The 24,975-nt window shown below is 50.9% G+C and overlaps 1 protein-coding gene across 4 annotated transcripts; it reads right to left on the reverse strand.

Moving 5' to 3' along the window:
• Nucleotides 1–11: 11 nt before the first annotated feature.
• Nucleotides 12–24,719, reverse strand: ADGRD2 (adhesion G protein-coupled receptor D2). 4 transcript variants are annotated; one of them, XM_042879240.1, is made up of 26 exons: nt 24,257–24,718; nt 22,763–22,834; nt 22,612–22,675; nt 22,143–22,373; nt 21,416–22,069; nt 20,698–20,796; nt 20,133–20,218; nt 19,466–19,747; nt 18,192–18,303; nt 17,879–18,013; nt 17,463–17,583; nt 16,777–16,882; nt 16,461–16,516; nt 15,891–16,017; nt 15,677–15,780; nt 14,944–15,046; nt 14,473–14,626; nt 13,529–13,662; nt 12,788–12,903; nt 11,490–11,610; nt 7,760–7,801; nt 7,504–7,557; nt 6,998–7,139; nt 6,404–6,462; nt 4,446–4,476; nt 12–1,198 (listed from the first exon to the last, which is right to left on the reverse strand). In XM_042879240.1, the coding sequence occupies exons 2-26, from the start codon at nt 22,802–22,804 to the stop codon at nt 1,191–1,193; spliced, it is 3,183 nt and encodes a 1,060-aa protein (XP_042735174.1). In that variant the 5' UTR covers nt 22,805–22,834; nt 24,257–24,718; the 3' UTR covers nt 12–1,190. The 4 variants fall into 4 exon arrangements, with proteins under 4 accessions (XP_042735174.1, XP_042735173.1, XP_042735175.1 ...); XM_042879239.1 differs by lacking the exon at nt 12–1,198 and adding an exon at nt 1,221–3,383 and having other exon boundaries at nt 22,763–22,830; nt 24,257–24,719; XM_042879241.1 differs by lacking the exon at nt 12–1,198 and adding an exon at nt 1,221–3,383 and having other exon boundaries at nt 19,466–19,744; nt 24,257–24,719.
• Nucleotides 24,720–24,975: the final 256 nt, after the last annotated feature.

The raw sequence follows: 24,975 nt of genomic DNA on the forward strand, positions 1-24,975 counted from the left end.
CAGGGCTCTGCTCAGCCCCCCAGCCCCCAACCCGTGGGACCCCAGCAGGAGGGGACCACTGCTGTGGCTCAATAGGAGGGCATCAGTGACTCAGGACCTGATTCCAAGTGCTGATGTAATTGCCATAGCAACTCTGAGTATGTTTTGCAAATAAGCTTGAGAATTATAGCATTTAGGAGGCAATGGGCAATGCCATGTGCTGAGGGAGGGAGCAAAACCTCAGCAGAGCATCAAGCAATGGCTGCGAAGGCAGTGCCACTGGCAGAGCCCCGAGCAGGGACTCCCCTGCCCCCGACAGCTGGAAATGCTGACACCAGAAGTGGTGTTTCTGCACCCAGATTGTGGTTTTTGGCCAGTACAGAGATGTTTTGAGGGCTGCGGTTTCCATCAATAAATAAATGCCATCCGGCACAAGCTGTGCTGAGACCAAGGAAGGAACACAGCGTGATGGGACAGCCAGCCCATGGGATCACAGAGCCCCGATCCCTCGCATTGCAGCCCTGCACCACTTCCAACCTGTGAAGCTATCGCACGTGCCCACAGAATTGTTCCCAGGGACAAATTACAGGGAGAGGAGGCTGCCTTTAAAAATCAGCATTTACTGTCATCATAACCAGCAAAAAAAACCCACGTTTCATGCGCTCTACACACTATAAAGTAACAGGAGAAGCAGTCCAAGGCACAGAATGGAGGGAGTACGTAACGCCAGCTGGAGGGGGGAGCAACCAGCCAGATGGGAAACCAGGAGGAGAAGGGAGAGTTTTTTGTCCAAAACACAGCCAAAGAAGCTATTAAAGTCAGCTGGTTTAGAAAAGAATTGAAGCAAGCCACCGTCTTCCCTGATGCCTATGCTTCCCATGCAGCCCAGCACCAATCCTGCCCTGCAGAGCGATGCTCTCCCCCTGTGTGGGCACAGCCCTGGGCACAGTGTGTCCCACACCACATCCTCCAAGTGAAACCAGCTCTGGTAGTGGCACAACCAGCGCTGGCAGCAATGTGGTGCTGGGGATGTGTGGAGTGCCTTCAGCAGCACACGGAGCCCAATGGCCCTGTGAGAACCCCCTGCAGCCCCTGTCCTGCCGTGTCTTTCATGATGCTCAGAAGAAGCACAATTAGCAGCCCTCCATGGGAAGCAGCTCCTCTGCCCACCATCCTCCTGGCTGTTTGAAGAACCACCAGTTTCATGGCACTCAGAAACCTAAAGCAAAAGAGAGATGGACTGAGCCGCACTGGCTGTGAGAAGGGCAGGGTGGCTCCCCACTGCCCTGCTGGGGTCCTGGGGCACAGGCAGAGAGCAGGCAGACTTCTCCTTCAGCTGCTCAGCAGTGACATACACCAGACACACTGCACAGGGCACCGCCAGCTCTGAACGCACCGAATAAAGGTTTCAGCAAGATTTAATGTAAATACCAATGGTATTGTGGAAGAGAGCACTGATTCTGCCTGGGCTGCGCTTCCCCCATCAAGGTACAGGGCCCTCTCTGCCCAGCTGGGAGGGACAGCAGCACCCAGGGCAGGGAGGGACAGGGCAGCCCAGTGGGTTGGCATTTCCCCAGCACCCATGGCACGCTCAGTGCCTGGCTGGCTGCAGATCCCTGAGATCCACCATTTCCCCATTATTTTAAAAGAAATCCTACTGAAGGCAGTATTGCGAGAGTTGCAGAAATACTCAATATTGATCACAGAAAGGCTGGCCCGTGGAAACAAGATCCATGTTGCTATGTGTGGCTTAGCAACATATAAATGTATTCAAACCGAATAATGAAATTATCGTGGGGAAACAAAGAAGCCATCACTTGAAGAGATGGAGGATGTGGAGGCCTCTTGGAGCTCTTGTTCACCAAGACAAGGAAGACAGCACTTATTGTTTGTGCAAACATGTGAATCCCCCCAGCCATCCCCTTCTTACATAATGGGTGTAATGAATCTGGGCAGAGTGCTCCATGCAATGCACATCTTTGTACAGCTGGGCTGGAGCTCATTACTGCGAAAAGCACGCGGCCCCTCCGAGTGAATTGAGTCCTTGGAAGGGGAGACCGAATATTGGGGGTGAGAGAGAGGGAGGGCTGTGGGGGCAGCACTCAGCTCCAGCCTGCCTGTGCCGCAGCCACCCTGCTGAACAGCATGCTGTATGCTCCTGAACCTGGCTGGGCCTTTACCTGGGCTCAATCTGCCTTCACCCTCACACACAGCAAAGTGCTGCCCTGAGCCCTTCTGTCTTGCACCATGAACCCCACTGGTGACCCTTGCATGGGTAGCAAGAGCATGGCTGCACTCAATTACTGCAAAGGGGTGAGGCAGATGGATGCCACCCCAGGCCCAGCACCGCTCTGCTGGGCAGCTGCAAGCAGGTCCTGCCAGCCCCCAGCTTCCTCCCTCCTGCCCACGAGATCTCCTGGTTCAGGCAGGGGCAGGCAGTATCCTCCTGCATCTTTGCATAACCTCCTGCAGGCCTGCTGCTGGCACCATGACAATCTGCATTAGAGCTGGCTGGAAGTTTTCAAATAAACACATTTGGGGCAAAGTACATCTCTCGCATTAAACTATTTGGGGAGAAAACAAACAGAAGAGAGTATTCAGATGATTTGTCTCTCAATCACCATCAGACACAGAGGACTACGGCTTGCTTCCCCGGCAGCTGTTTTCCCCAAGAGCTACACAGCATTTTGTGCTGCCAAACAAGCTGAGACGACCATGTGCAATGCTGCCCTGCCCTGGGGTCATCCCAGCATTGCTGCAGCTGGACACTGCTGCCTCGTACTTCATATGTTTAATGGCTGGAAGCACTTATCTTTGAGTCCTGCGCCTCGTTGCAGAGCAGCACAGCGCCGTGCTCGCTGCCTTACATGCACACAAGTGTGAGAGGAGGGCTCTTCTGGTTCAAGGAGATCTTCTCCGTCACCCTCAGGCTGAAGCACAGCCCAAGCCGTGGCCCCAGGTGCGAGCAGAGCTGCTCTCCAGGCTCGCAGGGAGCTGTGTGCACGTGGGCCCACTCCAGCTGTTGCTTCCCCTGCAGTTGTGTGGTTGGTCACCCAGGGAGAGGGGAGGCACCAAGCCAGGCCCCAGGACTGGCCAGCTTGTGCATGGGCCCTGCCAGTTCTCCTAACCCCAAAGGCACGGCACTGCGAGGCTCCCTTCCATGTGCTCAGGGCTGTGCGTTTTTTTAAACATATGCTGGGGGCTTACCTGAGAAAGCAAAAACAAGCTAAACAGCCCACCTCTTTACACAGCTGGAGTTTAATTACACATGTGGCTCATTAAAATAGGCAGGAGCAGGTGAGGCTGAGATGCACCAGTGCACGTGCTCAGCGTGCACAGTGCTGAGCCTGGGACTGCAGCACGTTTACTCCCAAACACTGCTGTCTGCCTCGTTCATGTGTCCACTGTGGGGAGGAAAGCTGTAAGGCTTCTGGGTGGCATCTTCTCGAAAACAGTCTAAGCTTGCCCTGCTTAGACACTTAATATGGAGCAAAATCAGAACCTGCTAATGCACTGCATCCCTTGACAAAAGAAAATGTAACAACGCAGAAAAAATAATATCAATCCATCCCTGCTGCTTCTTCCCTGCACTGTCTGCTTGAGTGACCCCATCGAGAGACTGCATTGAGAGTGCTTGCAGTACTCATCAGTGACAGATAAAAAATAAAACAAAACAAAATACACTGCACCTGTGTGCAGAGGAGTCGGGGACCTGCCCAAAGCAGGGCAGGGAGCTGAGCTGCTGCCAGCCCCCCCAGCACTGCAGCCCAGCAAAGGTCTGGGGCTTAGAAGGGATTTCTGTTTTCAGTTCTACCCACCTTCATGGTGACATTGGCCTTTCTACAACCTGAAACAGAAGAAGCTAAATGGCTGCTTTTAAGCTCATAAATCCATCCCTGTCTGAACACCCCATCTTTCCTGGCTTCCCTTCTCCAGGAGCAAGTTGCTCCTAACACCCGCCCATGATTCCTGCAGCAGCTGTTGCTTTGCAATACCCTGTGGCATTAAAGAGCTGCGGCCACCCCTGGAAGCAGCCTGAATCTAGCCAAGCAGCCCAGGGTGCTGGACCCTTCCCACTGCTGCCCGGTGCCTGCACGCATCTGTTGCACGGCTGCTGCCTTCCAGTCTGTGAGCTACAGCTTCACTTGTGCACAGCAAATTGCAGACAGGTGGAGGCAGCAGGAAGGCTGCAGAGATGCTGGAAAAAGCCACATGGGTGCTGGGAGATGAGCAGCTATGGCCGAGCTCTGCAGGGCCTCCGGGCACACCCTGCTCCTCACCCCTGCTGCAGGGCATGCCTCAGCACTTTGCCAGGACTGCAGCCACCAAGGCATGATGGAAATAAAACACTTCCTACACTCTGAGCAAAATAACCCGCCCTCCACCCTCCAGTTCATGCTTCACAATGCAATCAGAGAAAGGAGGATTGGCATAAAATAAATTGAAGATGAAGAAGGAAACGTTACCTGAGGATTTGAATGCTGTCAGCTCTACAGCCTGAAAGAGGGGAGAACATTTGTTAGCAGAAAGCACGGGTCAGTCTGCTGCATGGCTGGAACCCCCAGCCCTCCCCGCCAAGGCCAGCAAGGCTCCTCACAGCACCAAGCTGCCCTCTCTTGCAAGCAAGCTCCTGCAGTGCCTGCACCCAGCCCCACAGAGATGGGTGCTCTGCAGGGCTCCCTGCAACTCACTGCACCTCTTGGCAGCTCCGCTGCTCAGCCCCAGCCCTGGTGTGACCTGCAGCCTGGGCACTTGCTAGAAGCATTGTGAAAACCAGGAGCAGAGCAGAGAGAACTTCCTTGTGCGTGGAGAAGCCCGCACATAAACTTCTTCCATGTGCCCAAGTGATGGTTAATGCTCCAAGGTGTGAAATTCCTGCTCCCAGCCCCGCAACAATAAATATCACCAAACAACATTTTAAAAAGCTGAAACACAAAGAACATCTTGTCTGTGTTTGTATCTTCACTTGCTTGGTGTTTTGTCGTTTTAAGTGTTTTCAAACGTTTTTAAGTAGCATCCTCTCTTCATCCAAACTATTGTGCAGCTGCCAGCGGCATTCTTAATTCACAGCTCCTCCAGAGAGTTACATGACTCACTTTGGCAGGGAGCAGGAAAACAGCACTGACTTATATAACGCAGCAAGCAGTGCCCATTAGCCGGGGGTGGCACGACGCAGGGCCCTGTGCCCTGCCAACCCCACTGCCAGGGCCTGATGCTGTACAGAGCCGCTCAGCAGTGCGGGGCTCATGGCTCCACAGGGGCACAGGTTGGCATGGGGCGCAGTGCTGTGCCCATCCCTGCCCCCCAAGATGCAGGCACCAGCCTGGCCTGCTGCACGCTGCTGAGCACACCTTCGTTAGCAAGGAAACAAATACATTGAAAATGAAATGTTTAAGCAGCAATGACACACTAAAGTCCTAGGTGACCCTCATACAGAGGAAAGCAGTTTCTGTCTTTGCTCGCTAGGAAATGCCATGGCCTTGGCATTTAGGAAATCTGCCTCCTAATACCCCTTGCATTAGACAACTCAGGCCTCTGGGCTAATCTCTTTAGCCCACGTCTCGCGTTTTGTGCCAGAGAGCTTAACTCTGCTCCCAGTTTACACAGCAAACACCTGGCTGGCTGAGAAAAGCATCACCTGCGAATTCTGGTCGGTGTTTAGCATGAAGGAGGAATGGCATTAACCACAGTATAAATCACGGGAGATGAAAATATGGATTTTATTGAGTGGCTTCAAAATGATATGCCAGCTATAGAAGTATTATCTATTGGATAAATAAGAGCTGTCTATGTGACACAGGTTTTCAAAGGATAAATATTAGAGAGGGAGAGAGAGATCCTTCAGTGAGAGACTTATACGAAAGTAGTTGGATTTTATTCTGAGGAAATTACAGCACTTGTAAGTCAAGTGCACAAGGACTGATGATCATTTCAATAGTGGGAGATGGAAGTGGTATCAGAGTAGTCAAATTTAAATTGTTCTCCACTTTAGGCCATACCTTGCTGAGCTCTGTATCGGGCGTCTGCCAGGGAAGTGAAATGGCTGCAGAACACTGGGCTGCCCTCCTTGGTTGGATACAACCTGGCTGCTGCACAGACAGCAAACCCCTGCTGTGTTAAATCTGCAGTCCCTGGAGGAAGCCTCCTGCCTTGATCTGAACCATCCTCTGCTCACTGCTTTACAAACTCAAATTCACTAGCTCCTGTTCATTTGTATCCCCTGCCATAGATCACCCCTCCATCACACTCCTCTCCAGGAGAGGGGCTGAAAGCCCTGAGTGCAGCGGGGAACAAAGCAGCAGCAGGTCCAGTTCCCCACAGCTCAGAGGGGAGTGCTCTCCTTGAAAACGTCCGCTCTGGGGGTTTCCTCCCCACTGCTCTCTGCGTGGCTGAAGGTGGACGAATATCAGAAGGCATTACCTACCGGTCTCTCTGGTGCCATGATTGATGAAATCCCCATGGGAATTTTGCCTCCAAAGTTGCCTAGGGGACAAAGCAGCACAGTGAATTTGGAGATTGGAACAGAAATATTCATGCTTTACCAATAAACTTTGCATTCCCTAAACATCATCCACTGAACCAAACGGCCAGCCATAATTGCAAGTATATTCTTGCACCCACAAACTGGATGGAGCATGCAACACCTTTTTTCCCTAAAGCTCAAAAAGCTATTTCCCATCACCACCTTCACCTACTCTCCTCTAGGAAATCCATTTTTAGACACAAACATGGATTCTTGCCTGAAAATAGGGCAGTGCTGCATAATGCAGTTATGAGAACCCCTTGCTCATGCTCAGCCAGCCCACAGGGACAGCCCTGATCCCTCTGAGACCCACGTGCTCACAGTCCCTTGCTTTCCCTGGGAACCCTTCATCCCATGCTGTGCTCACCCTGTGTGCTCACACAGGCCCAATGTGCAAATGGGTTCAGCGCCCTGCCAAGTGAATGCATACCAACATTCAAGCCTTGGGATAAACTGTGGTCTCACGATAGAGTCTGGGCCAACAACTCTCTTTACCTCTGTTGGTGATGTTCTTCACTGGAGGATCTTTCTGCACAGGGTTTGAAGAGGCACTCGCTGCTGCAGGACTCGGTTTCCCGGTCTCCCAGGAGGTGGTGTTTCTTGGACTTGATAAGTAGTTGATGGGATGAGAGCAGTTCTGCAGTGACAGGGAAGAAATTCAGGTCAGTGAAAACTGTAACATGTGTATTTTCTGGATCCAGATTCAACTTTAAAGATTGGTTTGATCTACACTGCTACCCCTGGGACGTGAGCTCTCATCCCACCCCGGTGCAGAAGGCTGTCTCCTAATCTTGCTCGATGATCTTGGGTCTGCATTGTCCAACAAGACTGCAAAGGAAGGAACCAGCCTCTGTTCTTCCTACACAGGACAAGTGGGAATGAAAATAAGACTTCTTTCCAACATTATCCCCTTAAAGGAGTCCAAACATACGTAGCTAGGGCCCTCCTATGATGGGTGAAGGATGAATAAAGGGGGGCAGCAAGGCTTCTTTGTGACTTACTGTGAATGAGAGTGCTTTTTTCTTGTCCTTCATCCTCTGGATGGCATTCCGTACCTGAAGAAGAGCAAGGACATTACAGAGGGACACAGCAACTCAAGCAGAGCAAGACATCCTCCAGCAAGACACAGACAAAAAGCAATAGCTATCCCAGAAGCACAGTCTGTGCTATGCCCTCTGTTGCATCAACTACAATCCCAGCTACTGCTTCACTGCTACTCTGAAGAGTGACAAAGCCTCAGTCAGGGGTATCTCTTACCTCACTGTTATAGATTGCATAGACCAGGAATATATAAAGGCCCTGAAAAGGAGAGAACACAGAAAGTTAGAGATGTACAGCTGCTTTGCTGCTACTTTCCATGGGAGGAAATGAGTTTGATGCGTATTAGAACAGTTGAGGATGAGGCTAAGGGGAAGAGGCAGACACTGGGCACAACCAGGGGAAAGCTGGGCTAGAAGAGCATTCCTAAAGTCAAGCCCGAGAAAAGTTTCTTCACAGAGAGTCCAAAGGAGAGGAGGTTTCTGTTCCAGTCCCTCTTCCTTTCCCTCTCCCTCTATCTCACCTCTCAGCAGCAGTTCAGGCACTCGGCAGAAGTTGCTTTGTGCCTCTCTGGAGTCACTTAGGGGGAGCCGGCATCTCCAGCTGGGCACCGCTGCTCCCCTCACCCAACACTCTCCCACACTCCTCTTCACTGATGCATGCAAAATCCCTCCAGAAACACCTCCTTCAGATCTCAGAAACAGAAACCACCAGGAATTTGTTGCAAGGGAAACTGAAGTCCAGGAAGGAGCACTCCCTTCCCGCTGAGCCCATGGACGGGGACCTGGGCCATCCTCCCACAAAACGCAGCGTGATGCTGTGGACAATTCCTCTGTCCCGTGTAGTGACAGACCACTGCGTGCCATCAGGAGCCTCTGATGCATGTTTAGGGGGTATTGATTCAGAGGCTTTCTGCAGCCTGGGTAAAACCTTCCCAGACTGGCACCCCATGGCTCGGGATGCACGGTCTTGGCCCCCCTCCCTCCCACCAAACTGGTGCTCCTGTATGAAAGTACTGGGCACCAGCAAGCAACCAAATGCTGTGCCACAGCCCAAAGCTCTGTTCTAACCCACAGCTCGTGTCTCACACAAGCTGTACAGCGGGAAGGACTCTGGGCACAGCCTGGAGCGAGCACCACCTGGAGGCCACAGCCAGGGGCTAATTACAGCTCCAGACCAACAATTCTGGCCTTAAGGCAGCCCTATCTGGTCCACCAGATTTATGTTATATCTGTAGGGTGTTTGTTATCGCAGCTAGATAAATCAGCTGCAGCAAGAAAAGTAATCCATCTTGTCTTCAATGAGCCTCGCTCTTCATCTGCGAGCTCTTGGCAGGCGTAATGGTAGCAATACCCTGGCGCCGTGCCACGACCTGTCCTTCAGACAACAACGCTGGTCACTCCTCCAGAGCAGATTTCTGGCCAGGCTGCCAAGGCAGGTCTTCCTTGAAATAATCATTCTGTAGGAAAGGAGTGGGGGAGGGAGCGCTGAGGTCAGCGGGGAGGAAAGCAAGGAAGAAGAGGAGGCCCAGCTGCAGTGGCGGGCGGAAGCAGAGCTGTGGCGCAGGGCTGCACCAGAGGAGCTGCTCTTGCCCTGCTGCTGCCCACGCCGCCTCCTCCCCAGCAAAGCAGAGCCGCCATCTTCCTCAGCGGCCGCCATCACGAGCAGCTCCGGCTCCACTCAGGGAGGGGTCAAAGAAGCAAGCAGCCATCACTGGGGAATAACTGCTCAGCACAGTGCTGTGCAGTCCTCCAGATTTGTCCCAGGAACTGCTGGATGAGTGGGAGATACATGAAATAGCTTCAGGAATAAAGGCAGCCGGCCCGAAGCCGTGCCACAGGCAGGGCACAGCGGCAGGAAGGGCAGCACCTCATTCTGACTGTGCGCTGCCGGGGTCAAGGCTGCGGGGCAGGGTCAGAGCTGGAGGGGGGCACCCCAGGAGCAACCAGAGCACCCCCAGTCATCCCACCTGTATCAGGACAGCTCGTAGCACCGGGGTCCCTTCCCCACTCTGTCAGCCCGGTTCAGTTCTGGGCAGCTGGCTCTGCTGCTGGTGCGCAGCAGGTGCCCAGAGATGTAAAGCAAGGGTAAGCTGTCAGTGAAGCCCATAGAAACAGCTTTTTCCTGCATCTGTCTCACTCGGATTTCACAGCCCAATGCCTTGCAAGGCTTTCCAGCTGGTTTCTCCCGTGGTGGCAGAGGTGTGAAGCCCTCACAGTATCAGCAGAATTGGGCAAAACAGGAGCCCTGGGCTGACCCCAGCCCCGATCTCATGGTGATAGCAGAGGGGCTGCATTGACCAATTACAGGTTTCTTGCCTTGTTAGCTGGGCAGGACAGGGACTGCTGGCTCATCTTGGTCGGGTTTTGGCCACAGCACTGCAGCCCCCTGGGGCGCAGCACCTCACAATGCTGCTTCTTGCTGGGCTGAGCTCTCATGCTGCCTGGCTGGAGGAGGAGCTGCCAGGTGTGGTGTCAATGCACAGAGTAACCTTGAAAACAGTCTTCATTTTCCTCAGCTAAATAGAAAGCAGTCAAACAAACAACTACAGCAGCAAAACTTTCCAGTACAACACCAGCACATAAAGAAGCACACCAGCCTTAGAGGAAATCCCAAGGCAATCTATAGAAGCTGTCCTCAATAGGCCAGCCAGAAAAGGAGCTGAAATATGACGTTTTTATCCCAGCTTTTTCTCAACTCCACAGTTGCCCACCAGCATCAAAATTCCTTTTCTAGGGTAATTTCCAAATTGACCTGAACTTAGCAAAGAAGGAGTAGAAGGCAAACAAGCACTGCATATTCATGGGCAAACCCTTGACAGTTTGCCCACACAACCAGACTCACACTGAGTATTAGGAGAAAGAAGAAAAACAAAAGAAGCAGTAACTTAGAAAGCAAAGGAAGAAAATAAATCTTTATCCAGCTACCATCTCTTCTCCTATCTCACCCAAGGTGGATGTTGCTGCTTGCTATCTCTGCTATCATTGCTGTGCTTTCCGTTGCATGACAGCATCCAAAACATAGAGGCAGATGGAGGACTTCTACAACCAAAATTTCAATGGCTTGGAGTATAGTAACCAATTACTCTTGAATTGGATCCCCTGGAGTAAAATTTGCCTTCAAGAACTGGGCAAGGGATTCTGAAAAATAGACATGTGAGTATCTAGTACAAAGCCACAGAACTGACTGTGGGTGAACGCTGGTGTTATCTGGACTGGTCCAGTCTTTGTACCTGGGGCTGGGCTGAGGCCATGTAGATTCTTTGCTGCCAGGAACTACCTGTCTGTGAAGATGCCTCCCTTTTGCCTTGGGATAACTATCTCTCCTGCAAATATCAGGAGCAGTGGTGTTTAGTGCTTCTCTAGCTCCATCTACAGCTGCTTTCTTTCAAGGTTTGGAATGCTTTGTCAGCCAGGTTGTTGATGCTTTGAATTGCACATGGCAATTCAGCAAACCCTTATGATATTTTGTCACCATGCGTCCCTGAGGCTCAGCCTCCTGAGGTCATGGGAATAGTTCCACCTCAGTGCAGAACAAAGCACTCCTTGCTGCTGTAACTAATACAATTTACTTTGCTTTTTTAATCACTTAAACACTGGTTAAAGTTTTCTTCTTTTGAAGAAACCAGTAAAGTTGGAAGAAAAATGAAGTTCCCTAACGTAAGAAATAAGATTTGAGCTAGAAAGATGTAGCACCAGTAGGACACTCCAGAGGCTGGTGCAGAGGGGACGTCAGATGGATGAGTTGCACAGGGCATATCTTTCATATCTTGGGAGCAGGAGCTTAAGTTTCTCCAGATAAAATAGCACAACAATTTGGGAAACTTGGGCTGGACTTCAAGCCTGACAAAGTTTCCCAGCTGGTAATGCAGGTGGATTGCACTGCAGCATGAGAAACAGCAGGTACCTGCTTGGCTGTGAGGTGAAGATGAAGGTGGCTCAGGACTCACCTGGAGGGAATTAAGCACGATGAAGACGTAGGCCCAAATGATGCTGAGGTGGACAAGGATCCCACACACCCATGTCAGTCCCAGCACAGGCAGCAGCACCAAGATGGGTTTGGCTGTGGCCCTGTCAGAAAGTAAAGCTCAGAGTTACTTGGGCATGTTTAAAAGCAGAAGCATTGCACTGGCACCGTACTAGGCTGTGGAGCACTGTGGGTTCTGGAGCACTCTGCCCTGTATTTTGCAGTTTAGAAGAGAGCTCTCCTTGTTTTTACCTGGGAGACGGCTCTGTACCCCCAACAAGCGTCTCTGACGAGGTGCTGAGCAAGCAGCACCCAAGATGGGTGCAATGAAACATTCCTTTGCAAGCAAAATTAGGGGAGAAAAACCAAACACTTCACTTCCCAGCCTGCGATGTGCCAGCCTTGCTCTTTTTTTATCATTGAGAGTTAATAAGAAGAGAGCTCTTTGACGTCATTAGCCATGAGAAAATAGCTATTTCCCTGGAGTTGCTGCTACAAGAAGGGCTTCTGTAGTTGTTTTACAAGCACATGGATGTCACCCTGCCCTCCTGCACTGCCCTATCTTTGTGCCTCTGTAATTTCGGGAAAATTTATTTATGATAGAGGGGAACAATGCGTGTCTAGCAGGGGTATGTGGCGCCAGCTAACAACAATAAAAATTCATAGAGATGATAAAGTAGTGACTCAAGCAGCAGTTTTTAGAGGTCTCCCTACATTAACTGATTACAGAAGTCCATGTTGCCTCTCCTTCCCCATGTAATTGCCGCCGGGGTTCCTTTCAATCCACCAAGTCCCAAGCATTTAGAAAATGCTTTTTATTATTTTAAATAGCCCAAAGCCCCTATACTGGGTACATCTTCTGGTAAGCGTGTACAAGTGCTATGGAAGTAATGACTTTGAACCACAAAGTTCTGTGGAAAGGACTCCCTTTTTTGACTCGGATCTCTGTGAAATTCCAGGAAACCAGGCACTTCATGTCCCTTGGCTCCTGAAAACACTTGAGGCTGCTCCCTCACTTCCCTGTAGTTACTGTTTTACAGGATGTCTGCACACCTGACAGCAAGCTGCTCAGCAGCACAGAGGTTTAATGTTCTCAGTGGTTAAGAGTCCAGCAGAGGAACTGCCTTTGAGTGATGCTCAGCCACTCTAGAGGAGAAAATCCTTTCTGTCCAGACAGCTTCAACTCAGACTGTCATCACATGCAGTGAGACAAAGACCCTCGGTTTAACAGCATTTCCATTTCATTCTATACTCCATCAGCCAGTGCTGTGATCTGCTTACCATATTTGTATTCCAATCTGGTTCTCCAGGCTGCTGTTGGGTGTCAGCATCTTTGCCCTCCTGCGAGCACTGGACACAGTCACCACCACCACCCGGAAAAGCACAAAGGTGTTCACCTGTCAGAAAAGAGCCAGCAGACCCATTAAGCTTCAGTGACCTGAACTCCAGTGCGGTGAGTCTCTTTTCTGGGAAGTCAGTAACTAATTATCAGAATGTGAAGAAACGTGTTATCGCTCCTGAGAAAAATGAAATACCTTATAGGGTTATCAGCACAAGTATCAGGCCTGTAAAAACTGATCTCAAAACCTCTCCCAAGGAATGTCTTGTTAAGAGGCTGCTCTAGCCTCCTTCAGCGCTGCACCTTTTTCTGCTGCCGTGTTGTTCTGCTGTGATACTGATAACTACTTCAAGGATGATATTCCCATATGATGAGCAGATCTTTATTTAAGGTGAAGTCACATTTAGCCTACACATTTATCACCATTCCTAGTCTAACAGACAAAACAGAATCTAGTCAACACAATTTTATTAACTATTTTTTAATATAAAAAAATCTGTTTTGATTAAAAAGACTTGTGGAGCTTATGTGTGAAGTTTAACAAAAATTCCCAACTCAAAAACCACCAGGAAAGCCAGTGAGCAAGCATTTAGCTGCAGAAGTGCTGGGACTGCTGACTCTGCAGTGCTTTCCTCAAACCAGGACGCAGGAATCAGACCTGCCAGGAAGGCTTTGGCACTTACTGCCAGGATGAAGAGAACAGGCCCAACAAAGGCCCAGATGATATTGGTCTGAACATTCAGCCAGCAGTGGTTGTCTGCCACATAGTTATTGAAGGAAGTTGCAAGGGTCACACCCACGATAATGGCTGGAAGGCCTGCACAAATTAAAAAATACGTATAAATAAAAAGATAAAATAAATTAGAACCCAGAAAAAGCAAGTATGACCCGAGCAGATCAGCTGAGCTCTAGAAAATTGCTTCAGAACCCCCATGACCCGACATGCTGCAGCTCAGCCTCCTAAACCCCACTACAATGTGAATTTACTACAGCTGAAATCTGCCCCAGCTCTACAAGACCAGATTTATATGCTGTCAGCATCACCTTTTTTAGATATAAAGCATTACAAATCCTGAGCCCTGACCAAAGTAATTTACTCAGACTGCTGTTTTAACAAAATGAATGATCAAAAACATAAAACAATGCAAAATACTGTAACTACTTTTTCAGTATGCAACTAGGTATGTGTTTTGCAAGGTGCAGTGACCTAAATAAGCTTCTCTTCAATATAAATCTGTTTATTCCAATGAATTTCATGCACCCAAAGGAATCACTCAGAATGAAGACTGCTTAATCAAGAACATAACTATATTTTAATAACAAATACAGTAGCGATTCTCTACAAGAATTTACCACGAGCTTCTTCCTCTTGTTCTTTGTATTGAACCCTTGGTTTTAGAGATAACAGAAATGCTTTTTAGCTTACATCTTGAGAGTGGTGATTTGATACATTAGGGTATGAAAGCCTCTGAGGAACAGTGACAGCAGGCTCTCATATTGAGCCAAGCCAAGCATTGGTCTGACTGCTCCACTTCTGGGGGAATTTCTCCTATTTTCTGAAACGTTTGCTATAGAAAATAATTGATGCATGTTTCTGAGTCTGCAGTGCAGAGGAATCTGTAGATACCCCAGCCTGTCGCGTAGTAGAACTTCATTCTCCTGTCTTCACTCATGTTGACTGCTACCACCTTACTCCACAGGAGAAGCCCCTCAACCAGCATCCACAAGAAGGCTGCCATGAATGAGAGATGAAGGAAGGCAGTGACCAGAAAACACAGCACCTGGAGAGAAATCACATGCTCCTTCAGGAAGAAAAGTCCTCTGGAAAATTCTGAGAATGTGCATCCAGGAAGAAAACTGCAACTCCTACATTGCTGTTCTACAACTGCTTGTATTTCCTGAAGGCTTTTGTGGTAAGAAGCAAGAGGTGAACTTTCCTGACAGATTGCACACTTCAAACACAGAGTCACAGTTCTTTCCTAGATGCAAACTACAGGTAGCTAATGAAATGTTAATAGAAGGAATTAAACTTCTGTTAGCTCTGCCGATAACACCTCAGCAGGACTGGTCCTGCGAGGGTATGTTTTAGTGAGCTTACCTGGTTGGTCTTGGCCAATTCACTGAACATGAGCAGAGCTTCTGCTGCAGCTAATGCAAAGATCAGGTTCTTGTGTACAGTTGTTCGTTCATTCTTGGGGACACTGGGGGAGGAGACATGAAGACCTCAGCTGCAGGCAAGTGAAGGGATTTGAAGTGTTCTGAAGGGTGCTTGCTGGGCTGTGCAGACCTGCCTGGATAATGTGTGATCTTTCTACTATTCACTGCAAAGATGACAGTCCAAAGAGGCAAAGGACTGCCACGGTGCACAAGCACTTGGTGCTGGGAAGCACTCAGCTCTGCCCTTGGCCAGTGCTCTGAGGGACAGGCAGGGAGTAGGTGGAGGATTCACTGCTATGCTCACACAGGGCAGATCTCTGTGCTTGCTGAGTGAGAAACAGTCCTTGCACTGTTTATTTTATAAAAATTAGCTCTACCGGAGCAGCTTTTATGGGAAACAATGTTTGTGTGATAAATGCCTTTCCACGGGCACTGAGGGGTGAGCACAGCTCATGTAAATATCTCCACGGAAACCACAGTATTGCATCCCCTCCATAGGCAATGCCAACCTCTCCTTTCCCTACCCTCTGCTGCCAGCAACCGACTGCAGCTCCCCAGCTCTCCCCCGCCCATCAACAGAACTTGACACTGACAAGCTGTGCTTTCTGCACTTGTACTGAGGCAAAATATCAAACAAAAACTATACAAAGGCCACAAGTAATAACTCTTCTTACCCAACCACCAAGAATAAAATGAAGGTAACAAGCAGGGCACAAAAGGAAACTCCACATCCGATAAAAGTCAAGGTTTGTAGCGTGAGCTCCTCCTTGGTGGTCCTCTGCCCCAGTCATGGAACAACAAAAGGCAAAACCCCCGTGAATTAACAACGTGCTGCTTGCAATTCCTGCACCCACCCCACAGATCAGTTGAGAAAGGCTGCTTGCTCACCTTTATCTCATACACTTGCAGCAGCACAGCAAAGTTTGTGGTGTGGTTGCAGAAACAGACAGTGGAATCTGGGAGAGATGTCACCACAGAGCAGCCAGCTGTTGACCACATCCCACCAGCATCCGGGCTAACATGTGGCAAAAGAAAATGAAAACATATTAAAATGACTGGCAACTTTAACAGAAAGCCAAGGCACTGAGGGAATTTCATGTGGAGTTGCAATGAGGAAGGAGAGGGTAACAGATGGCACTTCTAGTGGTTTGGTCTCAGCAGGTTTGCCTTATTCAGTAGGCTTGCACAGGAAAATTGTCCTGAATGCTGGTGTACCTACAAGCCTTTCTGGTAGGTAACAATCATAATCAAGGCTGACCATTTTAGTTGTACGTACCTCATTAAAAGTGACTTGCTTTTGAGTGACTTTTCTAAAGGAGAGAACTCTATTCCAGCAGATAGCAGATGTGAGAGAATTACAGATCCTTACTTTTTACCTTTACATTTATGTTGTTATGTTTGTTTTTGCAGTGAAAATAAAAGCTTATAAATCTGGTGACCTGAACAAGAGCAAGGCACCTGAGGCTGAAGTTCCAGAAGGCACAGATGGGCCCCACCAGCTTATCAGGCAGGTTCTGCAAGAGAGATGGAAAAGAAGAGGTTGCACAGCCACACACACATGCGATGCAGACTGGTGGCAGCCATTTGCCAGGCTGCAGTGTAGCAGAGCAAGGGCTGTCAGTGTGAGACATCACCTCCCGGGGAAAACGGAGGGCAAGGTAAGAGCTGGGTGTGGGACACACAGAGCCCAAGAGTTCTGGAGGCCTTGGGCAAGCTCATGGCACTGCCTGGGGGTTTGGCTGTGCCGTGCTCCTAGCTGAGGTGGGGGATGTACCTGGGTGCGGTGCTGCAGATGGTAGCGCACAGAAGTGCTTATCTCCTGGTAATCGCTGAGCACGGTGGATGAAATGACAGCAGTGCCCACCGCAGTGCTCAGGTACCTGCGAGGGAAAGCACGCTGCTCAGAGAGCGCCACCGGGCGTGCTCAAGAAAACAGGACCGTGCTTCATACGAGACAGGGCGCGCGGTGCCTCCGACCCGCCGGCGAACCAAAAGCCCCGCGCTCCAGCAGCCAGGCTCGGAGCAGCCGCGCGGGGGCCGCGAGCAGCGCCGTGGCGGAGCGCCGGGCCGAGCGGCGGATGCGCGGGCGGCCGTCGCCCCCTGGCGGTCAGGAGCTCCGTCCGACTGCGGGGCTCTGCACCCCGGCTGTGCTCCTGACGGTCAGCCAGCGGAGAAGCTCGTTCCCAAAAGCACGCAGGGGACGTTGTGGTGCACGTAGCACGTGCTGCCACAGCACAACTCGGGCCGGGACGCGTAGAGGCATCTTTGCCTCCCCTGAGCCCTGACTGCTGGGCCCCTTTCTATTTGCCTCCCCGGAAATCTAGGGGCGAAGGTGACTGGGATGGGATGGAGCAGGGTGGATGTCAGCCCAAAGGAGAGGCGCTGAGAAACTCAAGAAACGGACTTCAAAATGGATTCTCCCCCACCCCACTGGTGTAAGGGGGTTTCTGCTTCACTCACTTCTGTCCTCCATCGGAGGCGGCCATGTCTTGAAAGGCAGCCCTGCTGCCTGGGCCGGGCAGGCAGTGCTGCAGGGAGCTGTAGCCAAACCACATGTTCTTCACTGTGACCCTGCGGAGACCTGGGCAGAGAGAGCACTGTAGGATGGGTGCAGGCACACAGGGCAGCCCAGGTCTCAGCACTGCTGCCCCAGGACTGGATGCACAATGCTGTGTGTCTTGTGCTCCCCCACCTCCAAGCTGTGCCTGTGGAGAAGCTCCAGATAACCTCCCCCACTGCCCCTCACCCTTTCATGGAGTGTGTCTCCTCCATGTGCTCCTCCAGACAGCCTGTGGGCAGAGTAAAGACCCTTCCTGCTGAATGTGCTGCAGAAGTGCCACAGGAAGAACCAGCAAACAGCAGGCTTTGTGGCCTACCTTTGGCTTTCAATCTTTGAATCTCTTCAACAGGGATTTCAATGAAGTCAGGCCTGTCCTCCTCAGGGCTCTGGATCAGGTATGTCTCACTGCTCAGCTGCTGACTGCTCAGCTCCAGCTTCCTGACCTCTATCCCTGTAGCAGAGGCAAAGTCAGGCACTGAAACAGAGTTCAGCCTTTGTTCAGACCTGCTGTGCAGCAAAAAGCTGTCAGGATATTATAACCACAGCCAAGAGTCACAGCAGCAGATGGACCCTGAGCCAGGCCCTCATGAGATGCTCCCCTGTTCTCTGCACCTCACAGTGCCACTCACCAATATTTTGATGCTGGATTCTGATCTTTGTCCTCCCTGAAGTCAGCAGTGGGGCCAGAAGTGACACCACTCTGTCACAGAGCTCAACAACAGCCATAGGCCCTCCGACAGCCTGGAAACATGCAGAGAATAACAGAAGTCAGCACCTGCACTGCTAATTCACAGTTCTCACACCTCACAATAGTTTTCACGAGTGCTTAGTCTTTGTCAGAAGAAGAGATGTTGGGGCTTAGAGCTTTTGCTTTGCTTTTCTACGTATGTCCTCTTCAAAGGCAAACATTCCCAGTTCCTTCAGCAGTGGTAAAAAGACTTGCAAGCAGGGAAACTTGCCAGTGTTCATAAATAGCCACTAAACAGAAAGCAAACAAATAAAGAAGCTTCTGGGAAGCAAAGAAACAAACTGCATTTTAGATCAGACTCCTGAATTTTGGTGAAACTGCGAAATGACCCTGAAAAGGTTTTGCCACTGGAGGCGAGAAGGTGACTGGCCCAACTGCAGCACAGGTGCCACCGCTGTGCACAGTCAAAGGCCTCCCAGCAGCATCAGGTCCTTCCTCCTTTTGCAGATACATCTCCTACACCACCTACGCTGAGCCAGGGCTGGTTTTATGCCACTATCAGGAAGCTGTGAGTAATTGTGGACACAAACTATCCAGCATCCTTTCATCTCTGGAGGTTCCTGGCTCCCTCCCCATGCTGGCTCAGTTCTGAAGTGCTGGCCTGGCTGAGCTCTGTCACAGTTTTCCCAGAGACAGGTGGAGAATGTGGGCCATGCAAATACATGCGAGCTGTAAAAAAGACCTGTGTGAGAAGGGAAAAAGCCAGTGAAGAAAATCCTAACGGGGGTGGGATGATGGAAATTCCTCACATAAAGTTTGATGGTGATTTGAACAGTATGGGGTCTGGTGATAGACAACTTCTTGGCAGCCACTTATGGAAAATACAACAAACTGGAAGTGCCCTGCCAGAGACAGAAGGATGTGGGAACAAGGAATCTACATAGCGCCAGAGTCCACAAACTGTGTGCAATTCTGCAAATCTGGGCTGTCAAAGTGGAGAAGCTTGAAAGAGCCGAGCTGGCCTTTGGAGCGAACCCTTCTCTGCGCTGGCACAAAGGCTGTGTGCCCATCCTCACTGCGGTTACTTGAGCTCCAGAGTATGGCCATAAAGGACACGCGACTGTGCAAAGAAGTCTTCAGCCCATGGTCATACTGCAAGCCAAGGACCTGCACACAGAGCAAATGAGCTGATGAGGCACGCAGCTGGCACATCACCTGGCTGATGGATGACCACGTTTCAATATTCTGCTCTTCCAGGATTAACTCAGTCACTTCCATGTAATATTGGCCCAACTGCTCCAGCATCTCCAGCTCCTCTCTCTCCTGGACTTCCACGTCAGCAACTTCCTTTAGTAACTGAAGCACCATGAGGAGGTCAGAGGATGCCACAGGTGTCTTTTCTTTCCTCAGAACAGTTGCCAGGACATCAAGAGTACCGAGAGCGACAGAGAGGTTCATGTCTCGGACATTACTTGTAAAGATGTTCTCAGGAATCTGCTGTGGAAAGGAAATCAGCATAGCTTAGGTCAGTGCAGAGCTGTGATCTCTGCCCAACTGCCAGCTATGCAGTGTGCTGGGACCACGAGCAACACATTGCATGCCCTAACCCTAACACCACCAGCTGGCACACCTGAGGGCAAGGAGCTCTGCCCTGACATTTTGAACTCTTTTGTCCCCCTCAACCTCATCCAACCCAAAGCCACAGTTTGCTTAATCACAGCACAAGTTACAGCTGTGCTGGTTGCATTCTCCAACAGCAGCTTGGAAGAGGCCACAGGCATAATTTTTAGCAAAGTTGTGTCAAATAACAGCAGAAATCAGCAACCTCAACAGCTCCTGCTGCTCACAGTGCCCTGAAGCCATCAGCTGCTGCAGGACTCACCACCATCCTCTTTGCAAGTGTGTTCACATGGCTGACAAGCAAATGGCTGGATTCCAGCTGAGCTTTTTTCAATTGCCAATATGCATCTGAGAAGAAAACAAAAGCATAACCATAGCTGTTCTGTCTAGCAGTGTGGCTGACATATGCTCTGCTCAAAAGCTGGGGAATGCTCTCAGATGCTGGCTGAGCTCGTAGGACAGCCAGGACAAGGAGACCTCACAGCTGTATTTTATTTCTAGTACAAGATCCCATCTGGAGAGGCAGCACAACGCCTTTGTCTCCTCCCCACTCCCCCCACCACGTCTGGAGATGCTGGAATTAGGAAGCACCCTGCAGCATAGTATCCAGAAGCCAGCTAACTCTATAAGGACCACTTCACTGGTTAGTAACAGTATAATCCATCAGACCACATACTGACATAGCAAAGTCACTGCTAGGGCACGTTTTCCGTGTAATCTCTTCAGAGCAGACACTGGGCCTCCCCACTGCTGACTGTGAGCCTAGCTTGGACCCCCAGGAATGAATGCTGTGGAACCAATGAACGAATAAATAACAGATGCCGTACCCTTTCTGTAGCGACAGATAAAAGGCAAAGATTGCAAACAAGACGTGTGACGGAATGCGCTGCTGCCAACTTCAAAAACTCGACATTCTTCAACAGGCCCTGTAGAAACACACAAACAGAAGGCCCACCACTCCCCAAAGACACGTCATGCCCAAGCAGATCTTGCTTCCTGTAAGCAAGCCGTGAGCTCTGCTGAAGACAAAAGCTGTGAACTGCTCTGAAACTAGTTGCACTGCTTTGCTGCAGCAGCGCAGAGAGTGGGCCCAAGGTGCTTCTAGCATCCAGAAAAAAACTGGAGGAGGTGGCAATGCCAGGTTCTGAGCTCATATGTTATCAGGACTGCCAAACCAATCTGGTTGACAGACAGACCCCTCCCCCAGCAGCCCATGGAAACACCAGGTATGCAAACCCCAGAAACACCATCACTGCCAAGTAAGCATTTCTCATGGAAGAGAGAATGAGTTTCATTAGCTCGGGGCATCAGAGCAGCTATCTTTGCTAGGGTGACTGCAGGGGTTTTCAGTGACCAAGGGTTTCATGAGAGTTATGGATCTAAGGACAATTTGGAAATTGCTCATCCCAGCTCTGAACCTCCTTGCACTTTCCTTCCCAAAGAAGATGGTCTTTTCCACAAACTGCATAAGTTCCCTCACTGAGAACAGGATTTGTTTCTCAGGCCATCCCTTGCTGACCTCATGCAGAGGAAGGGAGGACTTACCTGGGCAAAGAAACTGTGCAGTCACTTCCTCAACAGTGCTTTCAATCTCCAGAGCATTCAAGCTCCACCCAAACACAAGCTCTTGTTCTACCATCCAGCACGACCGAACATTCTCAATCTGCTCCGTGCTCAGGACTTTCTGCCAGATATGCAAGTCTGTGATGTTCCCACTGAAGGACTCTTTTGCCTTGAAGGTGCCCCCGAGGGAATCTTGATCCTGCCCAATTATGAAAGTGCCCTGGCCGTAGATGGCCTGAGGGGCAGCCAACCCTGCAGTACACAGGCCGCTGGCAGATGCCCTCCTTTTACCATCAGCATAGATGGCCCAGGTCCCATTTTCCTGCTGCCACGTCACACAGAAGTGATGCCACTGTCCATCCGCACGGAACACAGGCAGGTATGGGGAATGGTGCCCATGGACAATGAGAGCAAATCTAACAAAGCCTTCCTCATCAACAAAGCCACGGAGCTGGAATTCGTTAATAAAAGCTGGCACAGCATAGGAAAAGACAGTAGCAATCTCCTGAGTCCTGGTGTCCCACTGGAGATGGGCACAGGCTGTGACAGCAGGCAGCACTGGGAAGTCAGAGAGCACCTTCACATATTTTGTGTCTGTTTTGACTCCAAACACCAGGACTGGCACAATATGGTTCCCTAGAAAGAGAAATTCCAGCTGGCATGAGCAAGTTTTGCCTACGATTCTTCTTCATCTTCCACTTATACTCACGTCTCCATTTTGGTTTGTGCAGAACCCCGTCCCTTTCGTTCAGCCAGACAGAACCTCTGATGTGGTGGGACTGCAGCAGTTTGCTGAAGGATGATTGCTCGCTGTCTGGGGGCTCAAAAAGCAGCTGAGCAAAGCGCTGGTCACAGAACCTCTCTGCATGCCACCAGTCCAAAGCAGTGGGCACGTATTCATACATGTGTCTCAAGGTCTCTATCATAACAGGAGCAAAATCTGAAGGAAAAAAAACACAGAGTAGAGCGTGTGCCTTAGGAAGCAACAGCCAGCCTGCAGGATGCACAGTGATGGGCAGAAGGCAGCGCAGTTGGCTGCACGAATGTAACTTTAGCTACAAAATAGAGACTCAGATAAGTTTTTTTACTTTCACTTCTGCAGTGGAACACTTTTAATGCATTGTTGCTCTGTGCTGAATATTGCTTGTAAAAACAGCAGTTCTGATGAGAACACTCACCTTTAGAAGTCTGATTCTCAGCAAGAGCTGCAGAGGCAAAGAGGCTCCTGGATAGACTGCCAACCTGTTGGGAAGGCTGTTCTGTAACACTCCCATAAAGCACTGACACTGTCTCAAATATTCACATTATTAAAATTATTGTAAAACTCACCAGAAAGCTGAAGAACCAAGAATCAGGTCTCAAGTCTCTCATGCTGACCAACTGGCAAGCTTTCAGCCCTTGCTAGAACAAACAAGATATTACTGGAGGTGCATTGCAGAGGCAGAAGCATTCCACAGAAATACAATCCGTGGAGCAGGGCTGTTATTCTCAGAAAGTCTGGAATTCAAACCAAGAAAAGGGCTCTCTGAGGCACCTTTCCTGGATGTTGTCCCACCAGTTTTCAGTTCTCCTTAAAGAACAGAAGGTATCAGTCTAACATCTGTTTCCAGGATACAGAGTAATTAATGATAAAACATATATGGATGTGTGATATCAATAGACGGGCAAGTTAAGCTCTTTATCTGCATTAACTAAATAAAAGAGCCATCATAATTACATCGTTAAGCAGCGCCAACTCACGGGTAGCTTTTCACATCTCTTTTAAAGTCCGAGGGAACACAGCTCTGGCACAGTTCCTGCTGACCTGCAGCCCCATCCTCCATAGTGTAACACCTGTCTGTGCAGGGCATCCTGCTCCAGAAATTGGAGTGCAAGGCCGCATAAAGCCAGCAAGGGCGTAGATAAGGGTTTGTAAAGAGACAAACATGGGAACTGGCAGTGCGACCTTCAGGGCAAACAAGCCCTACAGCTGTCTCTCAGCAGTGACACTGCGAGCTGCGAGAAATCTCTTTGACCCCAGTGAGACTCTCGCTGCACTGTGTGTACAGTAAAACTGCAGTAAAAGCACTTTGCTGCTAAGGGACTAAGGAGATGTGCTCTGAAGCCCTGACTCTAACGACGTTCTGAAATGGTTCAGCAGCGACTTTACAGAATCAGAACCACAGAATCACAGAATTGTAGGGGCTGGAAAGGACCTCCAGAGATCATCGAGTCCAACCCCCCTGCCAAAGCAGGGTATCCCTAGGTATCTTTGGTGAACTTGTACCGATTCTTTTTCATCAAAAAAGCTTGAAAACCCTTACGAGCAGAGCGCACAGCTCCCCGCCCGACAGTGCTACCGGGGAAGTTTGGAGCGGGGGCAGTGAAATAAGCGGGATACGGGGAGCTGGTAGCGATGCGGGGCGGGTGAGAGGGACAGCTCGCCACAGCCGTCGAGGAGGACGGGGCGGCAGCGGGGCGGGCAGCAGGGCTCGGCATCACCGCCCTGCTGAAGCGGGGGGCGGCCCCGCTCTGCCCCGCAGGGACACCGCGCTCCGCACCCCGCCGCCCGCACCCCGCAGTCCCCCCCGCAGAGCGCCCAGCCGCCGGCCTCACCCGTGACGCGCAACGGCGCCCGAACGGCGGTGGCGACGCGGAGCCCCGGGCGGAGCGGGCTCCGACCCCCGCAACGGAGCCGGCTCTCCGGCGCGCCCCGCGCCCCAACCCGCATGCTGGAGGGAGCTCTTTCCAGGCAGTCGCCGCTCCGGGAAAGTCCCCGATAAGGCTACTGCAGGAAAGCTGGGCCCTGGCCCTGGCAAGAAAAAAGAGGCAGTGCGGAATTACCGGGGATCCTTCTAGCAGTGAGCGTCGAGCAGGAGCGTGCTCAGGAGATCCGCGTGAAGAAGATCGGCCCTAAAGGGATGACCGCGGCGCGGAGTGCGACAGGCTCACGAGAGACAGGAGCCCCGGCGGCACCGTCGGCGCAACCCTGGAGTGACGTCCCCCAGCTTCACGTCGTGGCATCCCCTCAGCGCCGGGATCCCCGCAGCAGCCCCAGGGCCGGATCAGGCCAGCGCGGAGCAGGCGAGGGCTGGAGGGCCACGGGCAGCGCCATGGGCAGCGCGGCAGCCGCCTCGCAGGGCCGAGCTGCCCTTATGATTAATGCCCATTCACTTTTGCTACAGCAACAGGCGCGCAGTTCCCACTCCTCCCTCTCTGCGAATGCTTGAATCACACCATGGATTCACGGGCAACTGGCTTTTGTTCTTCAGGGTCTTCGTCCGGGAATGAAGGCAATTATCACATCTCAGCGCCTCTGCTTGCCGCAATAAATCTCTCAGAGAAGAATGGACCTTTGAGACAGCTGCTCGGGGCTGCTTAGTCACCGCCGCCAGTTGGGAAGCGGCCCTGGCGCACACAGCGGCACACAGCGTCCAGGGCCGCCCCGAGGGGCTCTGCAGCGCCCGGCAGCTCTGCCAACCCTGCTCGGTGATGGAGGGAGCAGCGTCCGAGTCCAGCCCGAGGACCTTCCGATGAAAAAGTGCAAAGCACTTTTCAAACTT

This window comes from Lagopus leucura, unplaced genomic scaffold (assembly GCF_019238085.1).
Source record: "Lagopus leucura isolate 7727_CA_CO unplaced genomic scaffold, USGS_WTPT01 Super-Scaffold_100022, whole genome shotgun sequence".
NCBI lineage: Eukaryota > Metazoa > Chordata > Aves > Galliformes > Phasianidae > Lagopus > Lagopus leucura.